The sequence below is a fragment of the Palaemon carinicauda genome, chromosome 6 (genome assembly GCF_036898095.1).
Source record: "Palaemon carinicauda isolate YSFRI2023 chromosome 6, ASM3689809v2, whole genome shotgun sequence".
In the NCBI taxonomy this organism is placed as follows: Eukaryota; Metazoa; Arthropoda; class Malacostraca; order Decapoda; family Palaemonidae; genus Palaemon; species Palaemon carinicauda.
The window spans coordinates 83,579,581-83,606,255 of record NC_090730.1 but is presented as its reverse complement, the minus strand read 5'-3'; the positions used below and the strand labels follow the sequence as shown (position 1 = coordinate 83,606,255).

The window sequence follows — 26,675 nt, the reverse complement described above, 5'->3', positions numbered from 1 at the left end:
TCCTTCGTGTCATGTTTCCGACGAAGGAGATGGTCATTAAGTTTCAGGAGGTCTTCGTTAAACTGACGTCCAGCAACGTCAGGTTCTAGTTTCCCCACCACGAATGTATGCTGGACATCTTTCCAGTGTCGAACATCGGGGGGAGTAATCAGGGAGAAGGGTCTGCACTCCTCCAGTGCAGGACAGGGTTTCCCTTCTTCCACTGCCTTGTGTACCGCAGCGAAGGCCTTTTCCATGAAGGGGAGGATCGCATCGTCTGGTGCGACGTAGGTAGGGTGCTTCTTGCTCAACGCCGGAAGCTTTGAGCAGGTAAAACCCCTACTTTTAACAGTATTGGCCAGCATAGCCTGGGCCTTCGGGAGATCGAACACGATCACCTCCTTCGGTTCAGTCTCCTCTTTAGAGGCAGGTTCGGATCGAAGTCGGACGTAACAGTCCGGATAAGCCTCAAAACTCGGGAAGAAGTCCGCTTCTTCCAGGACAACCGAGCCGACCTTCTCACTGATGAAGATCTTGCCCGTTGTGATTGACATGTGCTCGGCATACCTCCAGGGGTTAGCGTCCGAGCATGCCGGGAGGTCCTTAACCGAAATCCTTTTCGGCTGCTTTGAACTTCCCATGGTCCTGATGTATTCGTGCGTCTCACGGAGTTTCTTGTCCATGAGAGCTTCGAGCATTCGGAACATCTCCTGGGCGCTGGATGGGATGGGGTCCGGGGTAGCGGAGGTAGACGGGAGTGATACATCCGTCAGTGTAGGAGTCGGTGTGGGGGTGGAAGGCGGAGCGACCTCTTGCTCCGACTCGGTGTATTCCACTTGGTCTTCCTCATAGTCCAGTTCTTCGGCCATGAGGTTCCTCTCCGTGTTCTCCGACACTTCCGACATACGTTCCGCGTTGTCGGTATCCAGGCGGCACTCGCGCATGGACTGAGCCATGATTACATCGGGTTCCACCGTTAGCTGGATTGTGGGGATCTGATCCTTGGGGACCACAGAGTCTGGGGATGCCTTCGGAAAAAGCAAGGCCCTCAAGTCCTCGGAGGCAAGGTATGGTCCAGTGGCGTTCTTCTGGAAGCCACGCACCCACTTGTGTAGCTTCTCTCGAGAAGCGTCCCTAACCTCCGCTGAGGGAGGATTATTGAACGCCTCGACCAGGCGGTCCTGGCAGACCGTACAGTTCTGCGGGTCCCAAAACTTCAGATCGCCTTTCTTGTTGGCGCAAGGGGCGTGAGTTCTACACGCCGTGTGCCCATAGAAGTGCGGGCGCTTCACTGCACAGAAGCCGTGGTCGTACTTCACGTACTCCTCCTGTAAGAGAAAGAGAACATGAGTATGGGGGAGTCATAAGAATGACTTATATTCTAAAGTTAAATATTAAAGGATTAATCTTTAACTTAATTTTAAGTGATATAAACATTTTGATGTTTTTTGAGAGTGGGCGGAAATGAAGGAGATAGAAGCATACTCCATAGGCAATTTGTTTGTGACCAAGGGCACAGGGCAGAATTCTTCATAGATTGCCAGGGAGGCAGGGGGAATTCTAGTAGGAATTGCCAAGGATATAAAACTGGGACTGAGACCACTCAGACCATAGAATTGGGAATGTAGACGATCCCATAGGGTAACGGTTTCCGGCAACCAGCCATGCTAGGATACACACAGCATGCTGGAAATTTGGGATATGCAAGAAGACAGCATGATTATTAATAGAACAGTAAGACAATACCTATCTATTTATGTAGTCAAACCATCTGGTTGCAATGTAGGGCTATCAGCATGAGTTGATAGCTAGGAGAAGGGGTGCAGGTCGCTTTGACGCCTCCGGAAGGCTCCGGCAGACCGACGGCACGCCGGAGGCCGCTCCAGCAGAGTTTCTGGCATTAGGGAAGACAAATATAGAAGTCAGGAGTAATGCCAGGATGGCGGCCGCCGGCACAACGGCGGCACGCCGGCGGGAAGCAGCGGCTCCGGCAGCCGGAGGTTGCCGGCCTGGTGACAGGGACAAGGATGGGCTATAGCAGAACCGGACTGCCGGCAGTGGATGCCGGCACTACGGGGGCCGGACCGATGGACGGACGACCGAAGCTATGAGGTAAGAGGGAAGACCATCGGCTGTACGCTGACGGGAGGCGGCAGCCCTCCGGCACACGGAGGACTTACGGCCCGGGGGGCAAGGAATGTGTCACCAAGGGGGGAGGTCGGTATCACCGACAGTGGAGGCGGCAAGGGACCGGCACCAGGACAGTAAAAAAGAGACAGAAGGAGGGATGTAGGGGTACGGACACGAACCCCAAGGCATCCCACCTGAATGGATGTACCCATGATAGAGGCTAGCCCTATCATCCAGTGGCAGGGGCCGCAGGCGGCCGGGAGCCAGGTTAGCCCAAGGGAGGGCTAGGGAACACCCAAGAGGGGGAGAACCCCTGCGGACAAAACGCATCCAGTGGCTAACCCCATAGGACACTATGAAGGGTTTATGTACCAGAGCGGACTGCACACAGGGACTCAAGGTAGCCCTATCACAGATGGGTATAGACTAACCTAAGTATAGACTAGGCCATACAAGAGATAGGTGGGGAGGGGAGAAGAAGAAGGGTCTTCTATAGGAGAGGCTCTGTACCAAAGCGGCCACCAAGGAAGGGAGGACGCTCCCTAGCCTAAGGTTAGGCAGCCTGTCTGAGAACGGTGCATGGGTACCGTTTCAGCAAGGCACAGAACTAACTCCCCCCAAGCCTAACCTAGAGCAGGGATGTTACACCCTGAACCAGGAAGGATGGAAGACGTATCGCATTGCAGGGAAGGTCAGGTAGCCTAGTCTCAGCAATAGAGGAAGGGCAAGCCGTTCCTCATTCTCGGACGCAACCCTAAGGGGGGATCATTCCCTTAGGGAGGACAGAGAAGCGATAAGTACTCTGGTATGAGCTTGATCCCCTTACGTGGTAGGGAGAGCAAGGCTACGCAGAGGGAATGCCCTAAGGCAGGGGGTGAAGGGAGCATATAGGGGGCCTACAATTAGGTTAGGTTAGAGAGGCACACTGTCAAACCTATCCCCTATATGGTCCCTGAAGGCGAAAACACTTGCATCACAGTAAACAGTATCATAAAATAATGCCACTATCTTCATATATAAACCTAGGATCACTGTAATATATCATGCATGAACACTGATGATAGGCACTCTGGCCTAGGGGCTAGACTAGCGAACTGGTATGGGGTCAGTCGATGACCAATAAAAGAGCGTCAAAACACGATATATAAAGTTCCTAGCTATGAAGACTAAATAACTAATAGTATCGATTAGTTAATGAGGCCGGAAAAGCTGTTGAGGCTAGCTAAATAAGGCATGCAAGACAACAGCGACGCCATAAAATGGCGGGTCCGGTAGTAGCACAGCTCTGCCACAAAACATAAAATATCTCGAAAAGTAAAAGTTACTTTACGGTCAGAGCTTATTTAAACAATACTGGAACCTTGTACTCAACTTTCCAGAAGAAGGCGAGGCCGAGGGTAGAGACATGGCTAAGATGCAAGTCGATAAGATACGCACAGGGAAAAATCCGTCTAGTAAGGCAAGCTACTAAGCGAAGGATGAGGACGGACGTGACGTCATTTAGCAATGGCGCCCGTTTGTTTACGTCTCGAGTACCAAAAGTAGCCACGAACGAGATTAGCTGTGGAACGGCTCCCCAGCTATTCTCCGCCCCTACACATCGAAGTGTTAACTCTATGTGGGGTGCAGATAGCTATGTGGCGCGTTAATACATGCGTCCCCTGTTGATATACGATGTATTAAAGGGAAACCTTTAGGATACTCGCTCCAGAAGTTAGAATTCTGTGATAACCTGTGGTTAAATTCTCTGGGAATATCTAGTAGTTATATACCCAAGGAAGCTACCAAAAAGGAACCTTCCATCAGGACGCCATGGCTTGAGCCCAAAAAGGACTAATTATATCAATGCCTAATTCTTATGATAAACGTTATGCCAAAGAAAACATGAAATGAGCTAACACTTTTATTAAAACAGATAGAAGTGTATATGTGTGGACCGTTTACCGATGGGTAATCAAACCGAACTGAACCGGGAAATCTTGATCAAATTGACAATCAACTTAGTGCCAAATGATTTGTTCCCAGTTTATGCCCGATGACTGTGGTCATGTTTGACGAGAGACTAATTCTGGATGTATTTTTAACTTCTTTTTATTATTTGAGATTATAATTGCATAATAGCTATGAAAATAATTATTATTAATTAGGAAAATATAATAGCATACGAAAGCTTCGTAACAAAATCTGTAATATTGATTATATGATCCTTTTTCACGTAGATAGTGAGGATCAGTAAGTTGATATCAATTTCTTTATGTTTTGTTTACAATAAATAAATAATGGTAATGAATAGTTTTGTTTTCCACTCTGTATAGGCAAATCATGCAAGTTCTCAGTGATAGAATAAGAACGCTTCCCAGACCCCAAATAGCTAGGGGTTAGGCTGTGACAAAAAAAAAAAAAATAATAAATAAATAAAAAAAAAAAAATCTTATCTCAATTAGAATAAAAAGCATAATCAATAAAAAGATAAAAATTATATAAATTTTGTTATGAATATAATATATACCTCGGGTAACAGATTAATCAATAATCAATAAAAAGATAAAAATTATATAAATTTTGTTATGAAAATAATATATACCTCGGGTAACAGATTAATATCTGTGGCTTGTGTGTCTCCACCACCACATTGGCCCCGGCGGATACAAAGTTTCCAGATACCGGTTGCTGAATATAGCCATACTGTATACAGTACCCTAAGTCTGAAATATTAGGGGAACTGATGTAATGCTTTGTAGTGCAATTTTACTATAGAAAGGATTGTCTAATCGATTATGTGTGTCTTCAAAACCACTCTGCTCTCGGAGATAACCATGTTGTCCTGATGGAAGGTTCCTTCAGTAGCTTCCTAAGGGTATATATGACTACAGTAGATATTCCCATAGAATTAAACCAAAGGTTTCACAGAATTCTAACTTCTGGCACGAGTACCCTCAAGGTTTCCCTTTAGGATATCGTATAATAACATGAAACGTATACTTGACACGTCACATAGCTATCTGCACCCCACATAGCGTTTACGCTTCGAGGGGGAAGTTGGTGGCAAGATATGGGAAGAGCCGTTACAAAGTTCTCCTCCTCCGTTACTGTTATGGTACTCGGATGACGTCATAAACGCCGCCATCTTGGCTGACGTCCTAATCGCCCGCGTCCTCATTCCTACTGGTGTCGAGGCCAGCCCCCATGATACAGTAAGATTGGGAGGGGGCCTACCAAGGCCCGAATAGAGAAAAGGGCGGGTCCATGAGGCCGACATGGCTATCTCACCCAAAAATAGATTTTTCGCTTCGCTCAAAATCTGTTTTTTGGGCTCAGGCCATGTCGTCTTGATGGAAGTGTACCAGAGAATTAATGTATCGTGGATTTTTCCCTCAGTAGTGCCTTCGACTTCTAGACAATATTCCTTTGGTCTAATGACCCTAGAGACCTTGTGACATTACCGGTATATGTCACCTCAGATAAACATGTACTGTGATACCGCTTCCTGCCCCCCCCCCCTCCTCCCGGTAGGGATGAGTCCTATTGGACTTATGGAAAGTCTCGAAGTTACTTGATAAAGAAACTCACCCAGCATCAGGAAGTACCTGCCGATCCCAGAGCGAGGTAGAAGATAATGTAAGTATAACGTGTTGGAATAAATTACCTTAGTTTAGATGAGTTTGGCTAAATGGATGAACTACAATATTTCATTGTTCAGATAATTGTATACAGTATAAAGGGATATTAAAAACTCTCAAACAGTATTTTATTACAATGTTAGGGTGAAATAAGACACACGATTACAGCGAATTTTTTATTTTGGGCATAAATAAGAATTAGCATACATAAAATAAATAGATGTAAATTGTAATGGAATGCAAATTAGTTACATAGACTTGGGACATCAATAGAAATAGATGTGGTATCTGAAAAGGAAAACTTGCTATCACACACGTTAATTCCATAGGAATTATAAAGTCTTTCTAGAATGTCTTATCTACACTTCATGTTTAGAACACGTGGCACAAGTGTTTTAGTCTATGTGACTTCACCTTAGTAGAGGAACAGTCCATAGTGTCACTCAGTTGCACTATTTTCACTATGTTGCACACTAGGGTCAACACAGACACCCTTAGAGTTAGAGTCCCATATAACTCACTGTTCATCGCAGCACTAAACAGCAGGTTTTAACACACTACTTGCAGCTACCACGAAGCGTTTCAACTCTTGCACCTGCTTCGCATAGTGTTTGAAGAACACTCTTGAAGACTTCCAGCCCGTGAATGATTGAAGACTTTCGAAGTACATCGACTGGAAGAAATTCAGGGAAGAGGCGACTTTCCTGGGATCGTGACCTGCAGGTGTACTGTCAGGATCCGCTCTGCGAATAAAGTAGGTGATCTTCGCCCTTAGTTGTTTAAGTGACAAGTCAGAACCCTATGTTTCTCCTTTAAAAAGCTGTCCTCCACCGAAGTCCGAAGTTCTTCGAAGATAGACCTTTAGGCTCTCCAATGGGCACAGGGATATATCTTCCTTCAGAGGGCAGATTCTCCAGGGACCCCACCTTTTGGTGGGTAGCTCATTCTTAGCAAGAAACGTTGGGTCAGGAAAGGAGTGAGCTCGCCTGTTTCTGCAAACTGGATCTGGCCATCTTCCCTTGATAATGCCACAATTTCACTGACTCTGGCCCCCGAGGCTAGGGCAAATAAGAAAATCACTTTTTGAGTCAAATCTTTCAGAGGGCAAGTTTCATTGTTCAAACTTGAGGCAAAATGGAGCACCCTGTCAAGAGACCAGGAGATGGGTCTCGGAGGGGTTGCGGGTCAGAGTCTAGCACATGCCTTCCGCAACTTGTTGAAAATGTCACTAGACAGGTCTATCTGGAAGGCATATAGTAAGGGTCTTGTCAGGGCCGATTTGCAGGTGGAAATCGTGTTGGCTGCCAAGCCTTGTCCATGAGGGTGAATGAAGGTCAAACAGCAATCCATTGATGTTTCCTTAGGATTTCTGGCCTTGACAAAGGTCACCCATTTCCTCCAAGATGACTCGTATTGCCTTCTGGTAGATTTTTTTTTATATTCCTCTAAGAAGTCTAAGCTTTCCTTTGAGATCACAAAGCTCTTCTTAATGGCTAGGGAGAGAAAATCATGAGATGAAGGTCTCGGGTTTTCTTTGATGAAGCGAAGACAGTCGACTTCTGAACTTGTTGGGTTAGAACTGGGTCCGGCAGGGGAATTAGCTTGGGTTGTAACTCCAGGATCAATGGGAACCAGTTGCTCCAGGGCCACTAGGGCTGCTATTCCTTGGAAGAATCTCAGCTTGGTGATGACCTTTAGCAGAAGGTTTGGTGGAGGGAACAGGTAAATCTTTGTCCATATGTTCCAATGCAGGGATATGGCGTCCACCGCTTCCGCTCTGGGGTCCTTGTATGGGGCCACGTAGCGAGGAAGTTTCTTGTTGTCGCTCGTTGCGAAGAGGTCGAACTGCAGTTCTGGGACTTCTTGGGAGATGAAGGAGAATGAGTCTGTGTCTAGGGACCATTCTGACTCGATCGGGGCTGTCCTGGATAGAGCATCTGCCGTCACGTTGTGGAATCCTTGTAGGTTAACTGCTGACAGGTGTAGGTTAACTGCTGACAGGTGCCATCTTTTCTTCTCCGCCAGGCGGAAGATGGGCAGCAACACTTGGTTGAGTTGGGGCGATCTTGAGCCCTGACGGTTGAGACATCTGACCACGACGTCACTGTCCAGGGTCAGTCGAATGTGGACTGACGGACGTGGGGACAGCCTCTTCAGGGTGAGAAGGACTGCCATGGCCTCTAAGATGTTGATGTGAAACATCTTGAATAGGGGAGACCATGTTCCTTGAACTTGACGTTGATTTGAGTGACCCCCCCCCCCCATCCTTCTAGCAATGCATCCGCATGGATAACGACCGAGGGAGGCGGAATTGAAGAGGTACCGATCTTTTCAGAATTTTTGCCTCCGACCACGGCTTGAGGAGTGATCGTAGCCTTGTTGGCAGAGGTCTCTTGAGATCTCTTCGAGCGTTTGATGCATATCTTCTCCAGACTCCCAATGCATCTTTTAGCTGTGCTCTTAGCACTGGGTCTATCACTGAAGCAAACTGAAGGGAGCCGAGCACCCGTTCCTGTTGTCGTCTTGAAATCCGTTTGGATTTGAGAAGTTTCTTGACAGATCTTGCTATTTGCTTCCTCTTTAGTGGAATGGAAAGACAGTGTGACTGAAGATCCCAATGGATACCTAGTCATTGGAACTTCTGAGCTGGAGAAGTCGCGACTTTTTGGTGTTGATCTTGAAGCCCAAATGTTCCAAGAATTGGATCACCTTTGTGGAAGCTTGCAGGCATTCTTCTTCTGATGCTGCCCACTCCAGCCAATCGTCCAGGTAAGCCATCACCTGGATGCCTTGTAGGCGTAGTTGTTGAACGATCATCTCTGCGAGCTTCGTGAATATCCTTGGGGCTATGTTTAGCCCAAAAGGGAATGGCTCTGAAGGTGTACTGTCTTCTTTGAAGCCTGAATCCTAGTTAGGAGGAGGTCTGGCGATTCATTGGAATGTGCCAGTAGGCATCCGCCATGTCTATCGAGACTGTATGCCTTTTGAGGCAGTAGGGCTCTTATGTGCTGAATAGTCAGCATTTTGAACTTGTCGCTCACTATGAACTTGTTGAGAGGGGACAAGTCCAGAATGACTCTGAGTTTGTCGGAGTCCTTCTTGGGAACACAGAATAGTCTTCCTTGGAACCTGATGGACTTTACCCTCTTGATCACCTTCTTGTTCAAGAGTTCATGGAAGTATTCTTCCAGAATGGGGGTGGAGTGTTGGAAGAATTGGTGGAAAGCTGGTGGTGGTGTTTCCCAGCTCCATCCTAGTCCGTTCTTGATGATGCTGTGAGCCCAGGGATCGAAGGTCCAACGATCCTGGAAGAGGCGGAGTCTTCCTCCCACCAGAAGCATCTCATTGCTTCTGGTTGCCCAAGGGTTTACCACCTTGGCCGCTTGCTCCCTTTCCTCCTCTCCCTCTGGAGGGACTCGGGAGGAGTCTCTGCCGGTACCTCTACCTCTAGGACGAAAGGTAGTCGACTGCCTTTCATAGGCGGGGGTGAAGGCTGGTGACTGAGTCACCACCGGCTGGGGTACCAGTTGGAAGGTTTGTTGGGGCTGAGCCACCAACTGGGGAGCAGCGCTTGCCGGAAACTGACGTTTAGCCTGACGCTGCTGTGGTCTTTGCTTGTTGGATTTCTTCTTCGGTTGGGGGCCCTCATCCTGAGAAGATTTCCTTTTGCCTGATATGCCCCACTTTTGGGGAAGGTTCCGATTCTCCGTGGCGGCCGTGTCGACGATCTCTTTCACGAGGTAATTGGGAAAGAGATCTTTCCCCCAGATATTGGAGGAAATCAGCTTCCTTGGTTCGTGTTTTACGGTGGCATTCACAAACATGAACTCTTTGCAGGCTTTCCGTGCCCTGACGAAGCTATAGAAGTCTTTCGTCAGGGTAGCGAGGTGGGTCTTGGCCAAGACCATGTAGACGCCTGGTGTCCGCTGTTCCCCAGCCATCGTCTCTACGAGCATCTGGAGGGAAAGGGAGGCGGCCAGCCTCACTTTTGTGTCCTGCTCCCAACGAAGAAGATTTTCGGAGAGCTTGGGGAGGTTCTCACTGAACTGACGTTCAGCAATGTCGGCCTCCAACTTTCCCACAGAGAAAGTTAACTGGATGGCCTTCCAGTTCTTGTCGTCGAGGGGTAGGGCGAGGGAGAGGGGCCTACATTCCTCCAATGTAGGGCAGGGTTTCCCTTCCTCCATGGCCTTTAACACCGCTAGAAGGGACTTCTCCGCGAAGGGGAAGACCATGGTGTTTGGAGCAAGAAAAGATGGGTGTTTCTTGCTCAGAGCTAGCACCTTGGAGTTGGTGTAGCCCTTGTCCTTCAAACAACCGGCTAGCAGTGATTGAGCCTTCGCGTGGTCAAACACAATGACCTCTTTCGGCTCGGTTTCCTCCTTGGAAACTGGTTCAGACTTGAAGCGAATGTAGCAGTCCAGGTACGCCTCAAAGCTAGGCCAGAATTCCACCTCATCAAGGGGGACAGCACCTAGCTTGTCGTTCAAGAAGATCCTGCCACTCGTGATAGGCATGTGCTCAGCATGCCTCCAAGGGTTCGTCACGGAACAGGTTGGAAGGTCCTTCACATTGATCTTCCTCTGAGGTTGCTTCGTCAAATGGAGGATCTTTTTTTTTGAAGTCCTCGTCCCTCTTGCGGAGCCTTTCCTCGAGGACCGCTATCATGGCCTGGAAGTTGTCCATGGAGTCGTCGGCTCTTGTGGGCATAGGAGTGGACGATGTAGAGGGGACTGGTTCCGAGATGACTACGGAAGCGATAGAGGATGCAGGGGCGCCTTCTTCTTCGGAGTCAGGAGCCTCTGTAGGTTCCTCTTCTCGACCCTCTGCCATCAGGGTCCTCTCGGTGGTGTCCGACACCTCTGACATCCTCTCATCATCATCAAGATGGATGTCCTGGAGTGCGTCGGAAACGTCAGGGTCGACCGTCAGCTGGACGCAGGGGATCTCCGGTTTGGGGATGACAGCATCCACAGATGCCTCAGGGAAGAGCATAGCTCTCATCTTCTCATTGGGGAGATAGGGCCCCGTGGCATTCTTCTGGAAACCACGCTCCCACTTGCTTAGTTTCTCACGAGTGATGTCCCTTGACTCCGCCAACTGGGGAGTCTCGAACGCCTCGTTGAGCAGGTCCTTGCAGACAGTGTACACCTACGGGTCCCAGTACCTCAGAGATCCCTGGGTGACGGAGGAGCTGGCGTGGGTTCGGCACACCAGGTGGCCGCAGAAGTCACGGCACCGAATGCTGCAGAAGGCGCTCTCACATCGGATATACTCCTCCTGTAAAGAAGAAAGGGGTACATGAGTATATGGAAGTCTATAATGATGGACTTAAAGTAATATTAGATTAGTCTTAAAGTAATCTCAATTACAGTATAAGATTCCTTTCCAAGTGTAAGCTTAGGATAGGTAACCTGGAAATGAAGCAGGAAAGACACATACTTGTGAATCCCCCCCAGCTAATTGCCGCGACCTTACACCAATACTAACTCTAGGGCTTTCATTCAGAGAAGCCCGAAGGAGGAAGCTATCCAGTAGGGATAGAGAAGCATAGCTAGTGTTTCCTCCGAGGTGTTAGCAGTGGTGAAAGGGAGAGAGCTGAGATCATTCAGCATAGGGAAAAGGGGAAATAATTATCCCCAATTCGAATAGGTCCCGGCAAGGGACTGCGCATGGATCCACAGAGTATGCTAGAAAATATCTATTACATAACTATACACCATAGTTTTCTGTCTTAGGTATGTACTATACCACAGATGTACTGGCTACCGTGTACAGCCATACAACAGACACTCAGGGTTAGAGAAACGTGACAGCCCACCGTCGTAATATGAATTAGTTGGGGCTGGCAGCCTGCCGACGCATCGGAGGCACACCGGGCGCCGGCGGGTCTCCGATTGAGGGTAATCCCTTACAGCAGTCAGTCTATGTGGCGGGGAAAGGGAGACGACCTCAGGAATTGATGGCAGAAAGGCAACCGGCTGTTGGTACTCCTTCCCTGACATCGATCTTTGAGACTGGGAGGAGACCTAGGCTACGCTGTCGGCTGTTGCCGGCAGAGTTGTGTGCCGGTGGACTGGCACTTAATTGAGAGAGAGAAAGCATAGAGGAAGGGAGAGGGATGGGCGGCAGCTCACTACCCCAACCTCGCCTACCTCGAGAACGAGGGTTCAAATGGAAGGAAGAGTGTGATCAGGCTTCCATCCAGCCGCAACTCAGCCGGCGGTCAGCTAGGGTTGCGGGTGGCAGTCCAAGGGAGGACCAAAGAACACTCAGATAGCAGGGAGGTCTTCCGCCAGCAGACCGACCTGTCGTACGCTATCCCATAGTTCAACTATGTGCGGGAAGCTAAGCAGCTCGGACTAGGAGGCGAAAGGACCAGGCCGACCCCACAACTCGTCGGCACTCGGTCGAGTTGTAGGATGGTGGACAGAGGTATGATGGCTAGGCCATCACCAAAGGACAGAGGGGGAGGGGAAAGGGTCCTGAGAAGGAGTGAGGGGGTTGGTGTGAGCCTCCCCCGACACCCTAAAGGGGATTCTGTTTCAGTACCGGCGCCATCCCAGGTATAGGAAGAGTTCATTCTCCAGCCTAGGGTGGGTTAGTACAGTTAAAGAACGGCATGGTTGTGCCATCCTAAACTATAAAGAAACAGAATCCTAGGGTCTGCCTAACCTAGGCTAGGGAAAGCATATCCCCTAGCCCGGAGAAGGCGGGCGTAGGACAAGTCGCTAGGCCACAGGGAGGAAAGGTCGTAACCCTACCAGGTGTGGCCTAGGGGGGAGGGCAGAGCCCCCCCCCCCTCTTTTGCCATCCAGCGGAGACCTAAAGGAGAGTTCATTCACCTAAAGGGGTAGCTGGGGGCAAACGACTGATACTCTGAGGTTCTGACCCCAACTCAAAGCTCATGAACTATGGCTCTGGACAGGGAAAGAAAATCCTAGCTTAACCTCACTTGAGTACATTCAAGATAAGGAGGACTAGGATGTAGCCTAGAATACCTCAGAGGGAGGAAAGATTACCTTAGGCAATAACTGGGAGGTGTGAAAGTATACAAAAGCCCCTAAGCCGTAGGTTAGGGGCAAAGGAATCGCCTACCAAGATCATCAAAACCCCTTGTATACTTTCAAGAAGGAGAAAACCCATGTGCAATCACTGAATCTTATATGTATAAATGGCTAATATCTTCATTTAATAAAATAACACCAGGAACACTTTTTATATCATGCATGAAAGTAAACTAAAACGCCTAGGCTATCAAGCCTAGGGGACTGAGCTAGCAACTCTAGCGTCATAAATTCGGCTACCTACACACGCCAAAATTAAAGAATACTATCGGCATAAAATAACTAATTCCTAGCAATGAAGACTAAATAACTAATACTGATATTTAGTTAAGAAACTGGGATGGTTGTTCTGGCTAACTAAATAAAGCATGCAAAGCGAACAACAGCATCAGGGACGCCTCCGGTTAGGCAACAGCTCCGCCACAAAACACAGTATTTAAAGATAAAAAGGAGTTACTTTACTGCCAGAGCTGATTTATACAATATAAGAATATGGCACTCAACTTTCCAGAAGCAGAAGCAGCTGAAGATTGCGCCATGCTGGCAGTAAATAGCGAACAACTGGGAAAAAACACCTGGTCATAGACGTTACTAGAAAAGGAATGGGGACGTGGGCGGTTATGATGTCAGCCAAGATGGCAGCGTTTATGACGTCATCCGAGTACCATAACAGTAACGGAGGAGGAGGAGAACTTTATAACGGCTCCTCCCATATCTTGCCACCAACTTCCCCCTCGAAGCGTAAATGCTATGTGGGGTGCAGATAGCTATGTGGCGTGTCAAGTATACGTCCCCTGTTATTATACGATATCCTAAAGGGAAACCTTATGGGTACTCGCGCCAGAAGTTAGAATTCTGTGAAACCTTTAGTTTAGTACTCTGGGAATATCTACTGTTGTTATATATACCCTTAGGAAGCTACTGAAGGAACCTTCCATCAGGACGACATGGCCTGGGCCCAAAAATTGCTAATTTACCTATCTACAAAATGTCTACAACTAAAAACCTAAATCTCTTGACGGTGAAGTTGGCTGCTCTGTAAGTATTATGCATGTTAATAAATATGTTCAACTTCAAGCCAGGCAAGAACAATTTCTTTTATGCGTATTGAATTTATTTCCAATCAAAAGAAAAACAAAGTGTGCCCAATTATTGTAATTAGCTCATTTAGCTGTAAGGAATAGAATATTTTTTAAACTTTATTCTGTTTTATCCAGCTGCCAATTTGAAACCATTGTCAACTAACTTTTGTTGTTTTTGCTAATTTCTACCGTAGGGTTGTCGTTGTTCTTCATCTATGGAAGCTATTTTTTTTTTTTTTATTTACTACAAGTACTTTACGGTTAATTGAACAGAAGGAAAATCTAAAACTATAGAAGGGCTAGTTGCTAACTTATTGACAGCAAAATTGAGAGGATGTATGGCAACTTCTTTTGGTATGAGAATAGCTGAAAGAAAGGAACTTTAATGGTTTCTGACAGAAATTCCCTTAAAACCAACAGTAATATCTCAAGAAAGGATACCTTACATAATGTACATTTAAATTTAGCATTAGCATTTTCAAAATATCTAATTTTCAAATGTAGAAAAGTCTCAGTGAAGATTATATTGTCTTAAAGGCAAGTGGAATGTCGAGTTTTGCATATAAAAAAAAGACGAGTTTTTTACCATTAACTTGATTGATGGCACAAGTTCCCGAAGGCTCAACGTTACCATCGTTACGAGAGCCCGAAGGTTCAGCGTAACTGAAACCCGAAGGTTTCGAGATGAGTCCCGAAGGACTCCTACTGTCATGAGAACGCGCAGGATCAATATGACGAGAGCCCGAAGGCTCAACGATCACGCCAGCCCAAAGGGTGATCGAACGAGACCCAAAAGGATCAAGGAGAACCAGCAGGTTCAAGATAACACCTTCGCATAAAAGGTTAGTTCTCCCGAAGGAGAATGTCGCTTAAGAGAAGGCTCTCGCACCGCCCCTGAAGGAGAACCATAAGCGTAACAGGGGACCACCGATGCCCAGAGGCGGTCTTCTCTCGAGGACGAGAGACTCGTTCCCCCGAAAGGATAACCTGCTTCGGAGAAAGCTCTGCCACCGCCCCAGGTGGATCAGCAAGCTCCTACAAGTTATTTCTCGCAAATGAGAGGGTGTTCTCCCGAAGGAGATCGCCTAAGACAAGCTTTCTCCCAACTCTATGGGAATAAAGCGTAGGCGTATAATATCTCTCGCGAACGAGGGAGAAGTCCTCCCGAAGGAGGACATCGCCAAACACAAGCTTTCTCCCAGCTCTATGGGAAAAAAGCGTAGGCTCAATAATCTCTCTCTCACAAACGAGAGTGAAGTCCTCCTAAAGAAGGACATCGCCTAAAATAAGCTTTCTCCCAGCTCTATGGGAAAAAAGCGTAGGCGTAAGAAACTCACTCTCTCGCGAACGAGAGAGAAGTCCTCCCGAAGGAGGACATCGCCCAAGGCAAGCTTTATCCCAGCTCTATGGTAAAAAGCGTAGGTGTAAAAAATCTCTCGTAAACGAGAGAGAAGTCCTTCCGCAAGAGGACATAGCCTAAGTAAAGCATTCTCCCAGCTCTATGGGACAAAACCATATGCGTAAACAAAAATCTCTCTCTCTCTCTCTCTCTCTCTCTCTCTCTCTCTCTCTCTCTCATGAGAGAGAGAGAGAGAGAGAGAGAGAAGTTCCCCTCGAAGGAGGAACATCACGTTGAAGGTTGACAGCGAATGCTACCTTGTAATGAGGGCAGCTCACGAGCTACCACATGGAGCGCAGGATAACGAACAGGGCGGCCGTAGACCAGGCCTTGTGTTCTACGTTGCTGTTACCTGTGAAAAAAAAAGAAGTTGTTATCAATTACAATTCATGCTCCGTTGCACAAAATACACTATTTGGGGAATAAGTCACCTCCTTTGTAAGATAATTCCTCGAAAGGGAGCTGAACTGTTTTACACTTTAATGAAACAAACACACGGCAGTGTTGAGAACCTGCCGACCAACAGTCGCAGAGTAGGGCAGCAATGACAACTCCCTTACGGCGGAGGCAGTTGAATACGTTGTCAACAGCAATTAAAGTTACACGTATCTAACAACGTATATTTCCATTTATACATATACAGCATACACTCATATATATGTAAGATAAATGAAAACACACAAGAAAAACAAAAAATCAAAATAAAAAATAAACAAAAAACATCAACTTAAGTCTTTGCGGGAGAGAAGGGTAGCATGTCCGTCCTCTACCGAGCCATAAAGTAAAGTGGTTACTCAGCCGAGAGGTGTGAGTGAGCGGGGTAGCCAGTCTACCCCACCCCCCACCCGCCAACTAGCGGATGGGGTAGTTATCCCTCACTAAAATTATCATGGCTCGTCTTTCAGCTGCGCCGAAAGTATACCCTATAAATAGCGAAGGTTTGTATCTGTGTCGGCACAAACTAATATTAGAGATATTTCCTATTCTAAAAGACAGGTTTGTTTAGCATTGAAATACTGTACTGTATATAAATTACTTTATTTTTTTTTTATTTTGCAGGACATTGTAAATCTCATTGAACCTACTGTGTTTGAGTGGACAGCTGAAGTCAGTGGGAGTATTAGTGCTGAACATGGACTAGGTTTCAAGAAAAGAAACTACATGCATTTTTCAAAGTCTTCAAATGCAATAAAGCTTATGAAACAAATGAAAATGCTAATGGATCCAAAAGGAATTCTTAACCCCTATAAAGTGCTGCCAGAAATGTAATGAATAAATTGATTTATACAACTAGCATTTGGATTTATATTGGAGAATTGATATATAGCAGTAAAAAAAAAAAAAACCAAGTATAAAATTTTAATTATGAAGATTTTGAGGTCATAATTAAAAACTGTTATTCTTATATTCAATAGTTCCTGAGATGTAAGAATGCAAGATAATTTTGAATACTTATTTGGGCTCTTAGTGAATCAAAAAAGCATTTGGAAATGTTAAATGTAGCTTGGTTTAAATAATGGAATTTTAATTGTTGAGATGTACTCAGCTCCTTGTTAAACACCCAGAATAGCTGGATTTGAGAATGTTTTCAAATTATTTCAACCAGTTTCAATTTTCTATTACTGTATACAGTATCATAATGCATGAAGCAAAAGATATACGAACAATCTAATATTAAGTCAATTTGAAATAGTGTGATTATATTGAAAATTCTCTATTATTTTGGATTTATATTTGTGTAATTTACAAACAATGCTGTAAATAATCTTGAAATAAAGCTATAATTTTCAATACAAAGCATCCTGTATGCAATAAGCAATATATCTATTGAAAACTGCGATTGAAGCACAGTGATTATTAACATTTGCTACTAAAACCAGGTATAACATTGCATTATACTGCCTTCTTACTGGTAATCTCATTATGAAATCCTTGTATAGGACTGTATTTTTGTCTTTGTACAGTATGTTAGAAACATGGAATTTCCATTCTAAAATTAATACTGTACTGTATTGATAATACTTAATTGGATAATTTAGCTAGCCCCTGAATTCCATTAACTGTCCAAATTTTACCACTTGGCAACCCCAATACCTCATATTCTGCCCCGTCTTTGGTAACACAAGGCTGAGCCAGTAGCCCGACTCGCCAGTTGGAGCATAATACCAAAAGTGGGGAAGGCTCGGTAGGACTAGCTAAATTATCCAAGTAAGTATTACAGGTAGTCGTCGACTTACGACCAATATAGGGACTGAGAAACGGGTCGTAACTTGGTCTGAACTTATGTCGTACTCGAAATAAGAAGTTTCCATAGATTTATTATGCTATGTCATGATGTGGTAATCATTTTGGTCATATTTTATCAATATTTTCTTACTTTATATCATTATTTAATTTTCTTGGTTCACAGGATATCATATACTTTATTAAAGCATTTTTGTATTCTATTTTTCAATTTATGAGAGAGCTAGGATGTAGCCTAGACTACCTCAGAGGGAGGAGAGATTACCATAGTGCAAAGGTAACCGGGGAGGTGTGAAAGTTTACAAAAGCCCTAAGCCGTATTTTAGGGGCAGGGGAATCGACTAGCAAGATCATCAAAACCCCTTTTTTGGGCTCAAGCCATGTCGTCCTAATGGAAGGTTCCTTCAGTAGCTTCCTAAGGGTATATATGACTACAGTAGATATTCCCAGAGAATTAAACTAAAGTTTTGTCAGAATTCTAACTTCTGGCGCGAGTACCCATAAGGTTTCCCTTTTGGATATCGTATAATATCAGGGGACGTATGCTTGACACGCCAAATAACTATCTGCACCCCACATAGCGTTTACGCTTCGAAGGGGAAGTGTGGCAAGTTATAGGAGGAGCCGTTATTAAGTTCTCCTCCTTCGTTACTGTTATGGTACTCTGTGACGTCATAACAGCAGCCATGTTGGCCGCCATCTTGGTTGACGTCACCATTGTGCGCCTTCTCCATTCCTTCTTACGTAGCGTTTATGACCAGGTGCCTTTTCCCAGTTATTCGCTTGTATTATCATCATGTCGCAATCTTCTGCCTCGCCTTCTTCTTGAAAGTTGAGTACCATATTCTTGTATTGTATAAATCAGCTCTGGCCGTAAAGTAACGCCTTTTTATGTTAAAATACCGTGTTTTGTGGCGGAGCTGTGCCTTGACCGGAGGCGTCTTGACACCGACGCTGTTTTTCGCTTTGCATGCTTTATTTAGTTAGCCAGAACAACCTTCCCGGTCTTATAACTAATAATCAGCATTAGTTATTTAGTCTTAATTGCTAGGAATTAGTTATGTTATGCCGACAGTATTCAATTTTGGCCAGTGTAGGTAGCCGAATTCGTATGCTAGATTGCTAGCCTAGCCCCTAGGCTCAATAGCCTAGGCATTTTTGTTTACTTTCATGCATGATATAATAAGTGTTCCTAGTGTTAATTTACGAAATGATGTTAGGCATTTATACATATAAGATTCAGTGATTGCACATGTTTTTCTCCTTCTAGGAAGTATACAAGGGGTTTCGATGATCTTGGTAGTCGACTCCCTTGCCCCTAACCTAACGCTAGGGCTCTTGTATACTTTCTCACCTCCCCAGTTACCTTATCCAAGGTAATCTCCTCCCTCTGAGGTAGCCTAGGCTACATCCTAGCCCTCCTTACCTTGAATCATATTCAAGTGAGGTTAGGGTAGGATTTTCTTTCCCCACTCTTAGCCATAGTACATGAGCTTTGAGTTTGGGACAGACCTCAGAGTACTAGTCGTTTGCCTCCCAGCTACACCATGAACTCTCCTTTTGGTCTTTGCTGGCTGGCAAAGTTGGGGGGGCTCTGCCCCTCCCCCTAGTCTACACCTGGTAGGGTTACAACCCTTCCTCCCTGTGGCCTAGCGACTTGTCCTACACCTGCCTTCCCTGGTCTGGGGACTTGTTCCCGTGGCCTAGGTTAGGCAGGCCATGGGATTCTGTTTCTTTATAGTTTAGGACAGTACATTAGTGCTGTGCCTTCACTATACTAACCTACCCTAGGCTGGATAACGAATTCTTCCTACACCTGGGATAGTGCTGGTACTGAAACAGAATCCCCCCCCCCCCCCCTAGTGTCGGTGAGGGCTCACGCCTTCCCCTACACTCCCCCTCAGGACCCTCGCCCCTTCCCCCTCTGTCCTTAAGTGCGGGCCTAGCCATCACACCTCTGTCCACCGTCCTACAACTCGACCGTGTGCCGGTGGGTTGTGGGGGTGTCGGCCCAGTCCTTTCGTTGGTTAGTCCGAACTGCTAGGCTTCCTGCATATAGTTGAACTAAGGGATAGCATATGACAGGTCGGTCTGCCGGCGGAAGATCTCACTATCTTAGAGTGTTCTTCGGTCCTCCCTAGGGCCTCCACCCACAACTCTAGCAGACTGCCGGCTCTGTTGCGGCTGGATGAAAGGTTGCTATCCTCTCCCTTTAATTTGAGCACTCCTTCCGGAAGAAGACGAGGTTTGGGTAGTGAGCTACGGCCCTTCCTTCCTCCTCCTTCTTCTATTCTTTCACTCTATCTTATCAGTGCCAGTCCACTGCCACACTACCCTGCCGGCAACAGCCGTTAGCTTAGCCCGGTATCTTCTCTGTCTCATTGATTGATGTCAGTGTTGGAGTACCTAAGCTGGTTGCTTGCCGACTGGCGGGGGCCGCCGACTTAACGGCGATCTGCCATCATCTTGAGGTTTCGCCCTCTCTCTGCCACATAGACTGATGGCTGGGAGGGGTTCCCCCTCAATGGAGATTTGCTGGCGCCCGGCGCGCTTCCGGCATTCCGTCACGCTGCCGGCACCACCTAATCATTCTACTTCAGTGGACTGTCACCTCTACCCTGCTGGCCCTGCGCCGGCAGTGTCTATTGTATAGCTATATACGATAGCCAGTACATCTATGGTATAGTACATACCCTAGTCAGAAAACTAGGGTGTATAGTTGTGCAGTAAATTCTTCTAGCATACTCTGTGCATCCATTCACAGTCCCTTGCCGGGACCTACCTGAATCGTGGAGAATCAATTCTCCCCCTTTCTCTCTATGCTGAATGAACTCAGCTCCCCCTCTCACCATTACTAATACCCCTGAGGAAGTCTAAGTTATGCTTTATCCAGTGTGGATATTCCTTCCCCCTCTTAGGGGACTCTGAAGGAGCTCCTAGAATTAGTTATGGTGTGGGGTCACGGCAATTGGCTGGGCGGGATGCACAAGTATGTGTCTTTTCTGCTTCATTTCCAGCTTACACTTGGAAAGGAATCTTATATTGTAAGTAAAATTACTTTAAGACTAATCTAAGATTACTTTAAGTCAATGATATAGACTTCTGTAGACTCATGTACCCCTTTCTTCTTTACAGGAGGAGTACATCTCGTGTGAGAACGTCTTCTGCAGCGTTCGGCGCCCGGACTTTTATGGCCACCTGGTGTGCCGAACCCACGCCAGCTGTACCGTTGCCCAAGGGACTCTCTGGTAATGGGACCCGCAGGTCTGCACTGTCTGCAAAGACCTGCTCCATGAAGTGTTCGAGTACCCCCATCTGCGGAGGCCAGGGACATCGCTCGAGCGAAACTACGCAAATGGGTGCGTGGTTTCCAGAAGAACGCTACGGGGCCCTATCTCCCTAGTGAGAAGATGAGAGCTCTGCTCTTTCCCAAGGCATCTGCGGATGCTGTTATTCCCAAGCCAGAGATCCCCTGCATCCAGCTAATGGTTGAACCAGACGTATCGGACGCACTTCAAGACTTCTATCTTGATGAGGTGGAACGGATGTCGGTAGTGTCGGACACCACCGAAAGGACCCTGATGGCCGAGGGCCGAGAAGAGGAGGAGCATACGGAGGCTCCTGACTCCGGGGGTGATGGCGCCCGTGCCCCCTCTGTTACTTCCGTTGCAATTTCGGAACCCGTCCCCTCTACTTCTTCCACTCCAACTCCTGTGAGAGTGGACACCCAGGATAACCTCCAGGCCTTGGTGGCACTCCTGGACGAAAGGCTTCACCAGAGGGACGAAAACTTTAAGAGGGAGATCCTTCGTCTGTCGAAACAGACCCCAAGGAAGATCACCGTTACGGATCTTCCCCCTTGCTCAGTGACCAACCCATGGAGGCATGCAGAACACATGCCGATCACGAGTGGACGCATCTTCGTCAACGACAAGTTAGGCGCCATTGCCCTTGAAAAAGTGGAGTTTTCGCCTAGCTTTGAAGCATTACCGGACTGTTACATCCGTCTCAAGTCCGAGCCAGTTTCCAAGGAGGAAACCGAGCCTAAGGAGGTCATCGTCTTCAACCACGCAAAGGCTCAATCTCTTCTGGGCGGCTGCCTCAAGAGTAAGGGCTACACCAACTCCAAGGTGCCGGCCCTAAGCAAGAAACACCCGTCTTTTCTTGCTCCTACCACCATGGTCTTCCCCTTCGACGAGAAATCCCTGTTGGCAGTGTTGAAGGCGGTGGAGAAAGGGAAACCCTGCCCTACACTGGAAGAATGTAGGCCCCTCTCCCTCGCCCTCCCTCCCGACGACAAGAACTGGAAAGACATCCAGTTAACTTTCTCTATGGGGAAAGTTGGAGGCTGACATCGCTGGACAGCAGTTCAACGAGAACCTCCCCAAGCTCTCTGAATACCTTCTGCGTCGGGAGCTGGACACGAAAGAGAGGCTGGCTGCCTCCCTTTCTCTTCAAGTCCAAATGGAGACGATGGCCGGGGACACACGGACCCCAGGCTTCTACATGGTCTTGGCTAAGACCCATCTCGCCACCCTGACGAAGGACTTCTACAGCTTCATCAGGGCCCGGAGAGCCTGTAGAGAATTTGTGTTTGCGGATGCCACCGTCAAACACAAACCCCAGAAACTGATTTCCTCCAATATTTGGGGGAAAGATCTCTTCCCTAACGACCTCGTGAAAGAGATCGTTGACAGAGCCGCCATGGAGAACCGGAACCTTCTCCAGAAGTGGGGCATGTCAAAGAGGAAATCTTCTCAGGATGAGGGCCCCCAACCTAAGAAGAAAACGAATAAGCCTAGACCCCAGCAGTGGCAGGCTAAGCTCCAGTTTCCAACATCCGCTGCTCCCCAGTTGGTGGCTCAGCCCCAACAGACCTTTCAGCTGGTCCCCCAGCCAGTGGTGGCTCAGTCACCAGTCATCACACCAGCCTACAAAACACAGTCAACTACCTTCCGTCCCAAAGGTAGAGGCGCCGGCAAAGACTCCTCTCGACGTCCATCCAGAGGGAGAGGAGGAAGGGGAGCAGGTGGCCAAGGTGGTAAACCCTCGGGAAACCAGAAGCAATGAGATGCTTCCGGTGGGAGGAAGACTCCGCCTCTTCCAGGATCGTTGGACCTTCGATCCTTGGGCTCACAGCATCATCAAGAATGGACTAGGGTGGAGCTGGGTAACACCACCTCCAACCTTCCACCAATTCTTCCAACACCCCACCCCCGTCCTGGAAGAATACGTCCAAGAACTCTTGAACAAGGTGATCAAGAGGGTAAAGTCCACCAGGTTCCAAGGAAGACTATTCTGTGTTCCCAAGGACTCCGACAAACTCAGAGTCATTCTGGACTTGTCCCCTCTCAACAAGTTCATAGTGAACAACAAATTCAAAATGCTGACTCTTCAGCACATAAGAGCCCTGCTGCCTCCAAAGGCTTACACAGTCGCAATAGACTTGGCAGACTGGCACATTCCAGTGAATCGCCAGGCCTCCTCCTACCTAGGATTCAGGCTTCAAAGAAGGCATTACGCCTTCAGAGCCATGCCTTTCGGACTCAACATAGCCCTTAGGATCTTCACAAAGCTCGCAGAAACGATCGTCCAACAGCTACGCTTACAAGGCGTTCAGGCGATGGCTTGCCTGGATGATTGGCTGGCGTGGGCGGCATCCTCAGAAGAATGCTTGCAAGCTTCCAGAAAGGTGACCCAATTCCTGGAACATCTGGGTTTCAAGATCAACACCAAAATGTCTCGACTTTCTCCAACTCAGAAGTTCCAATGGCTAGGAATCCATTGGAACCTTCAGTCACACCGTCTTTCCATCCCTCTGAAGAAAAGGAAGGAAATAGCGGGATCTGTCAAGAGACTCCTAAAATCCAAACGAATTTCAAGACGACAACAAGAACGGGTGCTCGGCTCCCTCCAGTTCGCTTCAGTGACAGACCCAGTGCTACGAGCACAGCTAAGGGATGCATCGGGAGTCTGGAGAAGATACGCATCCATCGCTCGAAGAGATCTCAAGAGACCTCTGCCAACCAGGCTTCGTTCACTCTTAAAGTCATGGTCTGAGGCAAAGAACCTGAAAAGATCAGTACCTCTTCAACTACCGCCTCCATCGTTCGTTATCCACACGGATGCATCGCTAGAAGGATGGGGGTTCACTCCCATCAACGGCAAGTTCAAGGAACATGGCCTCCCGTATTCAAGATGTTTCACATCAACATCTTGGAGGTCATGGCGGTCCTCCTTACTTTAAAGAGGCTGTCTCCACGTCCCTCAGTCCACATCCGTCTGACTCTGAACAGCAACGTTGTGGTCAGATGTCTCAACCCTCAGGGCTCAAGATCGCCCCAACTCAACCAAGTGTTGCTACCCATCCTCCGCTTGGCGAACAAGAAAAGATGGCACCTTTGGGCAGTTCACCTACAAGGATTCCGCAACGTGACGGCGGATGCTCTATCCAGGATAACCCCGATAGAGTCAGAATGGTCCATAGACGCAGACTCATTCTTCTTCATCTCCCTACAAGTCCTGGAACTGCAGATCGACCTCTTCGCAACGAGCGACAACAAGCAACTTCCTTGTTACGTGGCCCCATACGAGGACCCCCAAGCAGAAGCGGTGGACGCTATGTCCCTGGATTGGAACAGATGGTCCAAGATTTACCTGTTCCCTCCACCCAACCTTTTGCTGAAAGTCCTCATCAAGCTGAGAACCTTCCAAGGAACAGCAGCCCTAGTGGCACCCAAGTAGCCCCTGAGCAACTGGTTCCCATTAATCCTGGAGTTACAACCCAAGCTAATTCCCCTGCCGGACCCAGTTCTCTCCCAGCAAGTTCAGAAGTTGACTGTCTTCGCTTCATCAAGGAAAACCCGAGACCTTCATCTCATGATTTTCTCTCCCTAGCCGTCAAGAAGAGGTTTGGGATCTCAAAGAAGTGCTTGGACTTCTTAAAGGAATACAAAACAAAATCTACCAGAAGGCAATACGAGTCATCCCGGAAGAAGTGGGTGTCCTTTGTCAAGGCTAAAAATCCTACAGAAATCTCAATAGACTTTTGTCTGTCCTTCTTCATTCACTTTCATGGACAGGGCCTGGCAGCCAACACAATTTCCACCTGCTAATGGGCTTTGACAAGACCATTACTATATGCCTTCCAGATAGACCTGTCCAGTGACATCTTTAATAAGCTGCCAAAGGCATGTGCTAGACTCAGACCCGCACCCCCACCGAGACCCATCTCCAGGTTTCTTGACAAGGTGCTTCACTTTACCTCAAGTTTGGACAATGAGTCTTGCCCTCTGAAAGATTTGACTCAAAAAGTGATTTTCCTATTTGCTCTCGCCTCGGGAGCCCGAGTCAGTGAAATTGTGACATTATCAAGAGAAGAGGGCCAGATACAGTTCGCTGAAACAGACAAGCTTACCCTCTTTCCTGACCCAACGTTTCTCGCCAAGAACGAGCTACCCACTAAAAGGTGGGGCCCCTGGAGAATATGCCCTCTGAAGGAAGATGTCTCTCTATGTCCAGTGGAGAGTCTAAAGGTCTATCTTCGACGAACTTCAGACTTTGGCGGAGGACAGCTCTTTAAATGGGAAACTTCAGGGTCCGACTTGTCACTCAAAAAGCTAAGGGTGAAGATCACCTACTTTATTCGCAGAGCGGATCCTGACAGTACACCCGCAGGTCACGATCCCAGGAAAGTCGCCTCTTCCCTGAACTTCTTCCAGTCTATGGACTTCGAAAGTCTTCGCTCTTTCACAGGCTGGAAGTCCTCCAGAGTGTTTTTCAAACACTACATGAAGCAGGTGCACAAGCTCAAACGGTACGTGGTAGCTGCAGGTAGTGTGCTAAAACCTGCTGCTTAGTGCGGCGTAGAACAGTGAGTTATTCTGGACTCTAACTCTATGGGTGCCTCTGTTGACCCTAGTGCAAAACATAGTGATTTTAAGTGCCACCTTGTGACACTACGGACTGTTCTTATACAAAGGTGATGTCACATAGACAGAAACATGTGTGCCACATGTTTTCAACATGAAGTGTATATTAGACTTTCTAGAAAGACTGTATAGTTCCTCTGGAACTAATGTGTGTAATGGCAAGTTTTCCTTTTCAGATTCCACACCCATTTCTATTGATGTCCGCCATTTTTTTTCTAATGATCCAAATTACACAATTTCTATATATGTTTTAGACATATATAATACCTTCATCATATAAAAATTTCAAGACATTTAATCAAAAACTTTTGGATTTATTAGCAAAAATCATGATTTAAAAAAAATATTTAGGTACATTTTTCCCCACTACTATAATACCAATTGTATTGAAACTTATACCACAAAAACTACTCTAACAACCGAAAAATTCTGTCAGACAGAATTTTTATTTTCCTTTCTGTTTTTTTTAATGAATTTTTATTTTTTTTCCCTCGTCTAGACGGAAAATAATTGTGAAAAAAAATGTAAAAAGAAAATCAAAATTTTGTCTGACAGAATTGTGGGATTTTTATTCTTCTTTTCAACGATATCTTTTTCTCTAATATGGAACAACAAATAAGTGAGAAAAATGTACCTAAGTGGGAATAAGTGTTTTTGAGTTATGAGCTCCCAAAGATTTGCAGCAAACTTTCGCTTCTTTTCTAAAAGAAATCAAGATAATATTATGATAACTTTTATTGTTTATTCCTACTTAAATGCACCCTAAAGGAGGTATTTGAACCCTCAGTTTACTATTCCTATGTTATGAGTTGCCAGCGATCTCTAATTGTTGCCAGTGTTTTAGTTAGCAGGTTTCAGCTTTGTACTCTTATCCATGTTTCCCTCTTTCTTGGTTCTTTTTTCTTGTTCTCCACTTACTTTTTGTTCTTTCTATCACCGTATGTAACATTGGCATTGCTATAAAATTCCAGAGGACATTGTGAAAGCACAATCAACATATGAACTTCAAGTAAATAAACACATGCATTATAATTTCTATATGTCTTTGGAAACTTTGCTGATGTTTCCGTAGCTGGTAGTTTTCATTCACCTACCCTCTACCAATGCCTTTCATTTCTGCCAGAAGTACGAGATTTCGAACATGAGAGAGAGAGAGAGAGAGAGAGAGAGAGAGAGAGAGAGAGAGAGAGAGAGAGAGAGAGAGAGAGAGAGAGAGAGAGAGA

General features: G+C 46.7%; 1 protein-coding gene across 1 annotated transcript in view; it reads left to right on the top strand.

Moving 5' to 3' along the window:
• Window positions 1-17,074, top strand: part of D2hgdh (D-2-hydroxyglutaric acid dehydrogenase) — a 268,744-nt gene extending 251,670 nt beyond the window's left edge. Inside the window, exon 9 of the mRNA XM_068375280.1 lies at window positions 16,337-17,074. Coding sequence (XP_068231381.1) covers window positions 16,337-16,546 — 210 coding nt within the window. The 3' untranslated portion in view covers window positions 16,547-17,074. The remainder of the gene's footprint in view (window positions 1-16,336) is intronic.
• The last annotated feature ends 9,601 nt before the right edge of the window (window positions 17,075-26,675 follow it).